The sequence below is a fragment of the Kogia breviceps genome, chromosome 2 (genome assembly GCF_026419965.1).
Source record: "Kogia breviceps isolate mKogBre1 chromosome 2, mKogBre1 haplotype 1, whole genome shotgun sequence".
NCBI lineage: Eukaryota > Metazoa > Chordata > Mammalia > Artiodactyla > Physeteridae > Kogia > Kogia breviceps.
In genome coordinates, this window is record NC_081311.1 from 17,556,402 (window position 1) to 17,569,671 (window position 13,270).

Here is a 13,270-nt window from a genome sequence, read left to right on the forward strand (position 1 = left end):
GTTCCCCACATTGGCGTCTTAGAATCTCAAAGATGAGTGAGGGCATCTGATTAGAAGGGAAGGATGGATAGATTGAGAGAAGAGGTAGGGTCTGGTTGGAGGAGCGGTGAGCACTGGCTGTTAATAAGTGTGAGTGGGGCAGGGAGTATCCAGGTGGAACCAGATGCCCCTTAAAGAGCGGGAATAATGAGATATCCAGGAAGATGAGGTCACCATTCCAACACAAACATGACGATTTTAAGAAGGAATCTACTCCTAGTGCCCAGACTGTGGTCTTTACATACATGGAGAGGAACCAGGACTCCCTGTAGAAATAGTTGATTCCAGATTTAGGCCAGAAGCCTGGGGTACCTTATCCTGCCAGAAAAGACTAGGGGAATTAAGTTAAAAGGTGACCAGAGGCAACTAGAAGGGGCTCCCATTGATGAAAGATGGGCTACTTGAGCATCAAAAAGAGTAATGATTACAGTGGACTGATGCATATGAAATAGATAAAACCCTAAGTGTTTATAATGATATTCAACAACAAACAAACCTCACTGGTCACTTTTGGAGGTTGCTGGGGGCAATATTCTAAAAATTGATAAATAAATGGAAAGAGGCTTTTATGCTGCTTTTCTTGTATGAACTGTATTTCAGAGTAACCCAATAATTGATAATAAGTTCTTCTATATAGAATAATAGTTAATAAATGCAGAAAGAATGGTAGAATTGAGAATCTCCATTTTGTAACCTCTAATGGATGTAGACAGTGATTATTAAGTTACTAAAACTATCAGGTTAACAGGTAGATAGATAACTTCATAATGGCTGAATCAGGCTGACCACATCTGAACCCAATGATCAATCTTGACATCAATAAAAGTTGTTATGCCTCCCGATGCGATAAAATTGAACCTGAATTTCGTTAAGTCTTCAGAGCTAACCACTAAGTTACAGGAAGTATGGAGGGGAGAGGAACATATCAAACAGCACAATGAAGATGCAATAGGTCAAATACATAATGTGGACATTTTTAAAGGACAATGATCTGGTTTCTTCAACAAATAAATACCATAAAAACAGGAGAAAGGTCTGTAATAGATTAAAAGAGGCTTAAGGTTGGGTCAGCCAAATGCAACAGGGGCATTTTGTTTGGATCCTGATTCAAAGTACCCAGCTGTGTGTGGACGTTTGTGAAACAATTAGGGAAAACTGAACCTGGGCAGGGCATGTAATCATTATTAAATTTGTTAGGTGTGATTCAGGTATTTTGAAAAGTTATGCTGTGTGTACTAGAGCTACATACTAAAATATGTACAGTTAAAATCAGATATCTGGAATTTGCTTTAAAATTGTATAGGAAAACAAAAGAAAAAGGGAAGGGAAAGAAAACAAGAATGGCTAAATTTGCTAACTGTGAAAGCTGGGTGTTGGGAGATGGGGGTTCACTGCACTGTTTTTTTTCTCCGTGTGTTGTATAAATTTCTGTAAGAAAGGTTTTTTTGTTTTTGTCTTATTTATTTATTTAAAGAGAGAATCTCACAGAAAATAAAGCAAGTTAAGACAGGCGAGCTGATGAGAAACCACAACACTTATCTGTCGAGTCTCTGAATTCATACCCACACTTGCCCAAGCCCTGGGGTCTGAGGAAGCCAAGCACAGCTCACACAAGGGAGTTCAATCTTCCTGGCCTCTGCAGTACTGGGTAACGAGATGCCTAGGAACTCACGGGGAGTGAGCAATTGTGCGAGTCCACAATCCCCAAGAGAGGTTGGGGCAGCTGTCTGATTGGTGGGAGGGGATGGAGTCTCCCAGGATCTGCTCTGGGAGAGGCAAGGAAGAGAACTCCAGTCTAGCACCCTCTTTAACCTCATTCCCAGAGCAAATCCGAAACTAGTACCAACAGAACCGTGCCGTCTGGAATTGTATAATGCACCACTGGCAATACGCCATGGCAGAACTGTAGATGACTGCCATATTTAAGGACACACACGTCTTTTCTCCAGCTTTCTGTCTACCCTCTTACATGTTATTAATGCATTTAAAGAACTATAATGAATTTGGATTTGGAAGGGGTTTAGTCAAAGGTAATGACATCACACTTGATACAAAAATGACCTATTGAGACCTATAATATCTCCATGCCAGCTTTTTTCAATTAAGTGACCACAACTAGCAAACAACTATTAATATGGGGACTTTGTGGGCTACCAAAGACATGCAGTGTCTGCAATGGTGAGCCACAAAATGCTTATAGGAGAAAAGGGGAAAAAAACCCCAGATTCTCACATAAGTTTTTGAGACAAAGACGTTATTCAGCTTTACAATCCTTGGAGCTCCTCCTGGGAATATTCCACCAATTTCCACAATTGCAGTTGGAGGCTGTCTTGATGGAAACTGTGTCTTAGAGAACCTGTAATATCCATGAAATGTCCACACTTGCACTAAACCCCAGAGAGTCAGGGACTCTCGCTACTGTACCCTCGGTGACTACAGCCACTTCACATTATTTCTTCAACTGAAAATTAAATAGAAACTATGCCTAATCGTGCCCTTTAATTTTTCTCTGAGGCTGTCCCACACACCCTAATTGTATTCACTTCTTTTGCACGATTAGCCAGGGACGCTGGTGTTTGGAGCCATTGCTTCCTGTTGAATAGCAACCATGCTTTCTGAACTGCAGGTTCCACGGTTTAGCAGGGTGGGCGGTTGGAAACTGAGATTACCCTGAGGATTTGGGAGGTCAGCCTGCCATACACAGTGCACGCCTTTCCCAGTTATCCAACAGAAACCCAGCATCACCCTTCAGTCCAGGCCCCTGGCTGGCAGAGCTCTGGCCCGTTCTTTAGAGCTGGTGATCGAACTGTGGGAGGTTACCTGGTTTAAGCCTCAGCTCCCAAAAAAACTGGATACAAAACATTCCACTTCATTGGAAAGTTCTGAATCTGAGGCAGTACGCTGCTGCTAAAGTGGCTGAAAAGAGTCTTTCGTTTTCAAGTAAGGTCGGGTCCAGTTTGCGGCCTTGTGTAGAACAGACTTTTCTCAGTAGGTGCTTAGCTCCTATGCCAGGAGCACTGCTGCTACAGCAACTACTACTAACAACAGCAAAACAACATGATGATGACGACGATGATGGTACTATCATAACATGTCAACTTTTTATTTCCTTTCCGGTGTTTACCTTAGCTTTTATCATATGAGTAGCATTATTGTCTCCATTAACAAATTAAGAACCTGAGGCAGGGCTTCCCTGGTGGCGCAGTGGTTGAGAATCCGCCTGCCGATGCAGGGGACACGGGTTCGTGCCCTGGTCCGGGAAGATCCCACATGCCACGGAGCAACTAAGCCCGTGAGCCATGGCCGCTAGGCCTGCGCGTCCGGAGCCTGTGCTCCGCAACGGGAGAGGCCACAACAGGGAGAGGCCCGCATACCGGAAAAAAAAAAAAAAAAAAAAAAAAAAAAAAAAGAACCTGAGGCACAGAGAGATTAAAATAACTTGTCCAAAGTCACAGAACTAGTAAGTGGACAAAGCCAGGCTGTCTGGCTCTAGAACAGCAGCGTGAATCACTGTGAGATACTCTGCCTCTAACCATACTTAGGAGCTTTGGCTCTGAACTGATTACCTGAATTCCAAAGAGCAGCCAAAATTACAAAGCAAATGTCCAGAGTTTGCCTGAGTTTATGCTTACGCTAGAGTAGTTCATCTTAACCCTGGTTTCATAGAAGAATCACCTGGAGAGCTGTTAAAAAATACTGATGCTGGGAACCCACCCTCAGAGATTTGGATTCATTTGGTCTGGGGTGGGGCCTGGTCATCAGTGTTTTTAAAAAGCTCCTCAGGTGATCCATCCTCATGTGCCACCAGAGCTGAGAACCACTGGGTGAGACTGACAAACATGTTTCTGAAGGGCTTTGTGAAAATAAAAAATAAAATTGACAGTGCTGCACACTTTCTCTCCCTCTTCGATAATCACAAAGGACAGTGACATATTAAAGGCTCGTATTTAAACTTATTTGAATATGGAACCTTTGCTGTGCAGAGTATATAAACATACACGGGAACTGCTGTTCTAACCATTTGGAAACTAGTAATTCAAGTTGATAAATTTGGCTACTCTCTTTTAAACAGAAAACCCTGTACCTTTAACTGTGCAGGATAAGAGTTTCTCACAGTTTCTTTCTTCAGTAAGGATACAGAGGACCTCTTAAACCAGCTTGTTCTCTTAACTAAGAACAAAGACCCACAATCTCACAGTTGGAAGGGACCGTTAGTGCCTTCTCATTTCTCTTGACAACAGTAACACACACACACACACACACACACACTCTCACACACACAAACACAATGCAGAAACCCCTTTTAGAGCATCCTCCCAGATGGTCATCCAGCCCTAGCTTGAACAGTTCAATGACAAGAGACCTCACTCCTTCACAAGACAACACACTGCATTGTTGGGCAGATCAAGTCTTCTTTATACAGCCTCAAAATTGCCTCCCTATAACTTCTACTTGTTCACAGCTCTGTTGTTGCCTGGAATAATGGCGTAAAGTCTCCTCTTCTTTCAAATGAGTGTCCTTCAGCACATCATTAAGGCGGAGCATGGTACACTGGAGGGAACACAGGGCTACACAGGAGCCAAGAGACTTGGATCTGAGATGTAGCTCTGCCTGAGACATTAGGACTGCAGCAACTAAAGCCCTTCAGGCCGTAGGGTCATCATGAATATGACAGATCCGTCAAAACAGAAAAAGTGGTCTTGCATAATTGTAAATATCAAATCAAAAGTGTAAGCCAAGTGCTTTACAACCGAAAAGGACTCCAGAAATATGTTATTATATTAGTAGATCCTTTCAGGTACTGTATTTTTATACTCGAACAATCCTTCTGTCACTTGAAACTTACATTCTACTTCCAAAGTTAGGTATATTAGTGCTGCTGAATAAACTATATTAATGATGGGAAATGATGCTCCATGATGCCACCTATCGGTTACTTGTGTCAGTGACTGAGTGACCAGAAACAAAAGGCTCTCAAGGTGGCATGGGTAGTAATGCGTTGATGCTGTCTTTCTGTAAAGACCAGAGGAAACAAAACCATGAACTTGGAATCAGAAGGTCTGGGTTAGAGTCTGCCATTTACAATGTAGCTGCCATTCACTGTGTAGCTGCCATTCAACAAGCTAGCTAACCTGCTTCCTTACACACAACAGGACAGAAAAATAATATCAATCTTACATGTGCTACTATGAGGATAAAATAAAATAGTATGTGTTAAATACCCAAAAATAAATACTGTGGATTCTAATTGCAGAGCAGTTCACCATTTTTTTGTTTTAATCAGTAAGAACCCATTTGAAAAGTGCATTATTTTCTCTCTAAATTAAATAGAGATGTTCAGTTATCTGGATTCCACCTGGACAGTTCTAAATCTATCATTAATTCTCTGTGACCCACATATTTCACCTCTTAGGCTCTCAGTTTCCTGATCTGTAAAATGAGTTAATTGGACAAACTGATCTTTAAGCCATTTTCTAGGTATGACTCTGGGACCACCAATATCTGATATACTGCTAATCAAATTGAAAAAAGTTTCAGAAGTAAACTGATTCCTGAGAGCAATTCAATTCTTTTATAAGCCAGAAATACTACCATTGTAAAACAATGTCTTCAATCTGTAAATTTGTTTTGAAAGTTACTCCCTTTAGGAAGATATATTTATTTCCAACTTAGTTCTGCGAGCCACATTCCTAAGGTGAGGTAACAGAATTTTAAAAAACTCAATAAAAACAGACATTTCTCCAAAGAAGAAATACAAATGGCCAATAGGCACATAAAAAGAGGCTCAACATCTTAGCCATTTGGGAAATGCAAATCAAAATCACAAGGAGATAGTTCCTCACACCCACTGGGATGCCTGTAATCAAAAAGACAGACAATAACAAGTGTTGGGGAAGATGTGAAGAAATTGGAACCCCTATACATTGCTGGTGGGAATATAAAACAGTACAATCACTTTAGAAAACAGTTTGGCACTTTTTTTTTTTTAAATTTATTTTATTTTTGGCTGTGTTGGGTCTTTGCTGCTGCACGTGGGCTTTCTCTAGTTGCTGAGAGCGGGGCTTCTCTTGTTGTGGAGCACGGGCTCTAGGCGTGTGGGCTTCAGTAGTTGTGGCTCGTGGGTTCTAGAGCGCAGGCTCAGTAGTTGTGGCACGTGGGCTTAGTTGCCCCGCGGCATGTGGGATCTTCCCGAACCAGGGCTCGAACCCGTGTCCCCTTCATTGGCAGGCGGATTCTTAACCACTGCGCCACCAGGGAAGCCCCATTTGGCACTTTTTCAAAAGTTAAACTTAGAGTTAGCATATGACCCAGCAATTCTACTCCTAAGTATACAGCCAGGAGAAATGAAAACATATGTCCACACAAAAACTTTTAGGTGAATGTTTACAGCAGCATTAGTCATAGTAGCCAAAAAATAGAAACAACCTAAATGTCCACCAATTAATAAATGGATAAATAAAATTTGTATATCCATACAATGGAATATTAGTAGGCAACAAAAAGATATGAAGTACTGACACATGCTACAACATAGAAGAAACTTGAAAACCTTATGCTAAGTGAAGGAAGTCCAAAACAAAAGACCACATATTATATGATTTCATTTATATGAAATGTCCAGAATAGGCAAATCCATAGAGACAGAAGATTTGTTTAGTGGTTGTCACGGGCTAGTGGGACATGGGAAGTGACTGCTAATGGGTACCAGATTTCTTTTTGGGGTGATGAAAATGTCCTAAAATTGATTGTGGTGATGGTTGTGCAACTCAGTGAATATACTAAAAGTCATTGAATTGTGCACTTTAAATGGGTGAATTGTATAATATGTAAACTGTATCTCAACAAAGCTGTTAAAAACTCAGTAGAAGCACATAATCATTAAATTATAAGGATCAAGGATCAACTCAATTTAAATCAAAGTGCAAAAAACACATGTGTTTGTATAACAGTATTCTACATGGATAACTGCTGTATATATTCAACTGCTTTAAACCCATTTTTGCATTTGGATCATTTTTCAAGGCGAAGCTGAAATTTAAGGAAGTAAATTGAATAAACAAGGCTACAGCAGCACACAAAATCTACTTCTTTTATTTTATGCTACCCAGGATTGACTCAGCGGTGTAAAATGCCATTTAAAAAAAGAATGATGAAATTTGAATGAGAAAATGTATTTCATCGTGGAAGATAAAAAAGTCTTTCCTTCTCTAGAGTGAATACAGGTAATTTCAGAAGCAGCAGCTCCTAATTATTCACTGCTGAAAAGCTAAAAAAAGGTTCGTATTGAAAACAGTGACCTCCAGTTTGCTCTGTGAATGCAGGCAGACACAAATTCTCATTTTTCCTAGAATCCTGGTTGATAACTGAGTTGGGAAAAGCATGCATTTCTTCATCACAGTGCAGTCGACTGTTCATTTAAATAACAACCTGCATAAAAGTCACAAAGCATTATCTAGCAATTCCACTGTGTTGAAATGCATTATTAGTACTAACAATGCCAAATAGAGTAAATAAATGACTGTCTTCTTATTTTCAGCATTATTCCTGATTACTTAGCTTTATGAAAGGCTAGCACTATTATTACTGGTGCATTCAACACCTTGGTCAATACTGTTTGCTTGGATAACTCTTGAACTGGAAGGGATTTTAAAATAGAGCTATATTCTTTTCTAGGTTATCCAAGGGTGAAAAAACCCCTCCAATCCAGTGCTCACGTATCATACATTTTTAACAGAAAATATTTAAAGAACTCAACTTCTGTTCACTATGTATGTGTAAAATCTAAAAGTCCTCATTAAGAGAGCACACTTGCAATAGTACTTATTTAAAAATGTAAAATTTACATCAATAGTTTAACTTTACATCAGAAGGTTTCCTACCAAGAACATGCTAATGCTTCAGTTTTTAAAGTTCCTTGAGCCAAAGTCTGGGCCCTTTTTTTAAAACTTTTTTCTCTTTTTTACTCCCGGAGATATCCTGTACTCCACAAAATGCTACTGACCAACCCTGTTATAAGAGCGCCATCAATCTATCCAGTGAATGGCAAGTAAAAAGACAGATTTGAAATCATTCACTCCTGAGGCTCAAGTTTGCTGTGGTTAGATAAAAAGGGGCCTCTCAGGGAAAGATATGAGCAATATTTGGATTTAACAGTGCCTGATTAAAAAGAATGAAATGATACAGCAACATGGATGGACCTGGAGATAATCATACTAAGTGAAGTGAGTCAGAAAGAGAAAGACAAATACCATATGATATCACTTATAAGTGGAATCTAGAATATGACACACATGAACTATTTACAAAACAGAAACACACACACAGACGTAGAGAACAGACTTGTGGTTGCCAAATGGGGGGGTGGGGGGGAGGGAAGGATTGGGAGGTTAGGATCAGCAGATGCAAACTATCATATACAGGCTGGATAAACAACAAGGTCCTACTGTAGAGCACAGGGAACTATATTCAGGATCCTATAATAAACCATAATGGAAAAGAATATGAAAAATAAATGCATAACTGAGTCATTTTGCTCTACACCAGAAACTAACACAACATTGTAAATCAACCATACATACTTCGATAAAAAATAAATTAAAAAAACAAAACAAAACGAGTGCCTGATTGAGGTATAGCTTCCTTGAAGATGGGTCAACAGGGTATACATGCTTATAAAGTGTTATCATCATAAGGGGAACACCACACACTAGAGTGACTGACTCTCATTCAGACAATGGGGGTGTTTTGGTTCTTGTGTGTGCACTGAAGCCTTGGATTCTGGTGTGGAAAGGGAACTAGAAAGCTTTCGGGCAACAGCAAAATGAGTGAATTTATATTGAGGTAATTTAAAGGATTATGTGAGCAGAGGAAAAATGTTCTTGGAGGGTGTGTGGCACATTATATTTTCCCAAATTGGCGACAAAATATTCCCATCCCACTGATTTTCCACAACCGTGCCACCCCTGCCTCAAGAGGCGGAGTCTATGTCCCTTTCCATTGAAACCTGATGGGCCCTTGTGACTGTCTGGAGGAAGAAAATGCAACAGAGGTGACAGTGTGACTTCCTAAGCTGGCTTTAAGAAAGGCCATGCAGCTTCTGCCAGTCTTGCTCTTGGGACTCATCTTTGGGGGGTGGGGGTCCATGCTGTAAGGAAGCCCAGACTAGCTCACGTAGACAGACTACATGGAAAGGCCTCGAGATTAATAAAGAGATAACAGCAGAAATTCCCAGCCAGCCTCTAGCTACTCCTGAATCCTATCTCTTCCCAACTGTTCCAGTTCCAGGCTTGATCTGAAGATAACCTCATGAGAGAGCCAGAACACCCAGCCAAGATGCTCCTCCATTCCTGACCCACGGAAATTGTGAGAGATGACAACTGTTGTTCTAAGCCGTGACCTTTTGGGGGTAATTCGTTACACAGCAACAGATAACTGGAAGAGGAGACCCAAAAGGAGAGTCATATAAATAACACCGGGGGCGTATGTCATTTGGAGCCTAGGCTTTCAAACCATGAGCTGTAGACACGCAGATAAAAGTAATGGAGAGGGCTTCCCTGGTGGCGCAGTGGCTGGGAGTCCGCCTGCCAGTGCAGGGGACACGGGTTCGAGCCCTGGTCCGGAAGGATCCCGCGTGCCACGGAGCAACTAGGCCTGTGCGCCACAGCTACTGAGGCTGTGTTCTGGAGACCATGTGCTGCAGCTGCTGGGGCCCGCGCGCCTAGAGCCCGAGCCTCGCAACGAGAAGCCACCGTGGTGAGAGGCCTGCGCACCGCAGTGGGGACCCAGCACAGCCAAGAATGAATTAAAAAAAAAAAAAATGTAATGGAGAAAGACTCCTTCTAAATCACCAGGTAAAACCCCAACTCACTCATGATTCAGAGCTTGTAACTTCGCAGCAGTGGGTCAATGGCCTCTCTTTGTGGAATCTCTGGATTTTCCATGTGGGGGAGCTTAGGGCAGCAAGGGGTAGGAGGGAACTTGCTCTGAAGCTGCATTTACATGGCAGGGGCAGTCCACTTACTCGGGCAGTGGTGGCAAGGGGCTCATGAGATGGGTAGGGAAGCTACAGCCCCTCTAAGGGACCCACTGATTCCCACCTCACCTTTTTCACTATTCAGTAAAACCGAACAGTTGGTCGCTGCCGAGCACAACGTATCATTTTCATGCCTCCATTTCCCTGTTTTCTCTTCTTTGGCTAACTTGCACTTACTCTGCAGAACTCAGGTTGTGCATCACCAGGCCCAGGAAGGCCGACAGGGCTAAGAACTCCTTGTGTACCTCTATTGTTCTATTTACATTTACAATAAAATTCCTGTTTAGGTATGCTTTCTTACTACACTGTGTACACTGAGAGATGGATATAAATTATTTATATTTGTCTCTTTACGGCCTAAGGTCTGCCTCGTCGCAAGAGCTGGTGCTCAATAAATGTTTGTGGAAATGAACATATAAAGACAAGTTGGCTTCAAAGGACGAATCTGATGACAGTGTCTCCATGCATTTCAAACATCCCTTGCTCTTCCCTGATCTCAACTAGAAATCTCTCTCTGTCCTGTGAACTCCCAGGAAACCAGTGCATCAGAATTTCTTTCATGTCACCTTGAACCCTCATTCTCCCTACCTCCCACCTGGGGTCCATCTCTTTACCTTGGACCACATTACATGGATTCCTCTAAGATCCCCCTTCCAGATGGTCCACCCCATGGGGGCAGGTTTCTGGGTCCATCCCCATCCCGAGTGCTGAGCGCAGCACTTCCTGTGCTAGAGGTGGGTTTGGTAAAGCAGTGTGTCTTCCCTGTCTCAGTACACTTACAGAGTCATTATTGACTCTGAAGCCTCTTCCCTGGGATTGGCAACTCTGCCTCCGACAAGTCTGCAAATGCATTCGTCTTACATATGTTCAACAGGCGACATCAAGATGGGCTCAAATGATGTGGCAGGACAGCCTGCCAAAGTCCTCAGAAGCTTGAAGTAGGTCATCCTCAGGAGCAGTAGCTTTTCATCTACCCAGCAGGTGTGTGTCATCAAATAAATATCATAAAATGTCTTTCAGCCAGGAACAAATATCTGGCGGGGAAACAGAAGTACACAGGCTCACTGACTACCGGTCTAGAGGTCTAGACGGAGAGCGTGAGATATTTTTTCTTAACATACGGAAACCAATATTCTTATTAACAAGAGGGTTTCAACCCCACTATTTATTGTCCCCCTGTCCAATCACCTGCCCCATCCACTAGTCCCAATTTTATAACTTCATCTACACAGGTTCTAACAAAGAGTATCCCTGAAACCCAGCACCACAAAAACGCATTTTCCATGAAACGCTGTGATTAAAAAACAATCATAATGATAGGTAGGCTAATTTGGTTTACTTGGGATTATCTTTCAACCCCTACCCGCCTTCTAACATTTAAATTAGTCATCAGTGTATCTTCCTTTTTTTTGCTGGGAGAGTTTCAGGAGATATTAAAATTCAGTGATTTGTGGTGGTTCATTTTTGTAAGATTAGGGAGAACTTAACAATATGGTGCGATTTGTTCTTGAACATCCTTGAGCCCACCCCATCATTACATGCCAAATTACCAGGTATCACTGAACCTGAATAGAAGAAAAACACACACCTGTGGTTTAACGCAACTTCAAAGTCATGGCTACACTTTAAAAGAGGAGATATTTGAACTCAAATGTGGATATGTTTTGGATTTAATTTTATGTACATTACTTATAATTCCCAAAGCCAAAGATGATTCTAAGAGAGCCATGAACACAGTGCACATCACGTGAGATTGAAAAAGCTGGCTCATAATTATTTCAAGATGAATTGTGTAGATCAATACAATTTTTTACTCACATGAAGGATGTCCACTCACATTTTCTGATCTCATAGTGTTTGCCAGACACTCAGATACCATTTTCCTGACTTTACTGCACCTGCGCACCACCTGAGCTAGTATTTACTTAACTGTTTTCTGTACGTCAAGTTGAAATTGGCCTTTTAAAGAAAAAAAATTCACCTTCTCTCCAGCAATAATAACAGTAAAACCATGAGTTGGATAGCTACTTAAATTTGTTCTTTGGGACAAAAACAGGGTTAAAGTAAAAGCTGTCCTGCTCAGAAGAGGCATGACAAGTGGCTGATCCCTTCACCCGATAAATATTTATTCAGCGCCTACTATGTGCCGGGCTCTCTTGCAGATGCTAGGGTTATAGCAACAAGCAAAGCTAAGTTCCTGCTCTCACGGAGCTTACTTTCTATAGATGTAGATGCTAATAAACCAAGAAGTATATAAAGAAATTCCAGGGAGTGACGTGTGCTATGAAGAAAAATGAAGCAGGGGAAAGGCACAGAGTGACGAGGAGGGATTTGGGCAGAGATCCAAGACAGCATGGAAAACAGTCGGCTGTCCTAAGCAGAGGTAAAAGTCCAGAGTTCATAATATTACCTGTCTCTGTTTCTACTCTTATAAAACTCAGTTATGTCCCAAGATTATGTCTTAGTGTAATTTACCTTCCTCAGACTCTTTCCCTGGACATTGTCTTTCATGGGCTGTTTCCACTGGGGATTGCATTTTTGGGACAGACCAGCCCGGGTGGGGTTACAGCGAGGAGAATTAGGCCATCAGAGGTGACAAAGGTGCTGGCGTGGGGTGGGCAGGAAAGAATGGAAGAAAAGAGCTGGGCGCCACAAAACATGGAGAGCATTAAAGACCTCTTTTGCCATTTTGCCTCTTGTCTTACGGTAGCAACCTCTTAGGAAGTTATTTCATATGCCAACCTTGGCATATAGACATGAGTTGTTCAGGACTACTGTAGCATTTTTCTCCCCATTTAAGGTGAAGGAAGCTGGTAAATATGCTTAGATATTTCCTTAAAAATCTGACTCTTGGTTTATCACTGAAAACATCATCGATACTCTAAATGAAACATATTAATAGAAGCATAGTCTGATTTGTAAATAGACGTTTCACTTTGTCCACATATAGTTACTTAGGTTCCTTGGAGGCTGACTGCAGGATGAGAACCCAGCTGGTATCAGGTTTCAGACAAGGAGAGCTGAGTTCTTAAGGCTGATGGACGTAACTGGCTGCAATCCTGGCTGAGACTTGATAGTTGTGTGACTTTGAGCAAGTGACTGAACTTTGCTAAGCCTCAGTTTCCTCATCTGTAAAAGAAAATAATAATGCCTCCCTTACAGGTTTGCTCTGAGGGTTAAATGAAATGAAATGAGATA

The 13,270-nt window shown here is 41.6% G+C and overlaps 1 protein-coding gene across 10 annotated transcripts in view; it reads right to left on the bottom strand.

Annotated features, from left to right (window-relative positions):
• Window positions 1-13,270, bottom strand: part of VTI1A (vesicle transport through interaction with t-SNAREs 1A) — a 561,291-nt gene that overhangs the window by 295,284 nt on the left and 252,737 nt on the right. For 3 of the 10 annotated variants that reach the window (XM_067024672.1, XM_059051708.2, XM_059051706.2), the window contains one exon: window positions 11,727-13,201. The exons of 6 other annotated variants lie outside the window; for them this stretch is intronic. In XM_067024672.1, the coding sequence (XP_066880773.1) occupies window positions 13,198-13,201 (4 nt within the window). In that variant the 3' untranslated portion in view covers window positions 11,727-13,197. Of the gene's footprint in view, window positions 1-11,726; window positions 13,202-13,270 lie in introns of those variants that run through there. One more of the 10 variants, XM_059051704.2, reaches the window with a different exon arrangement.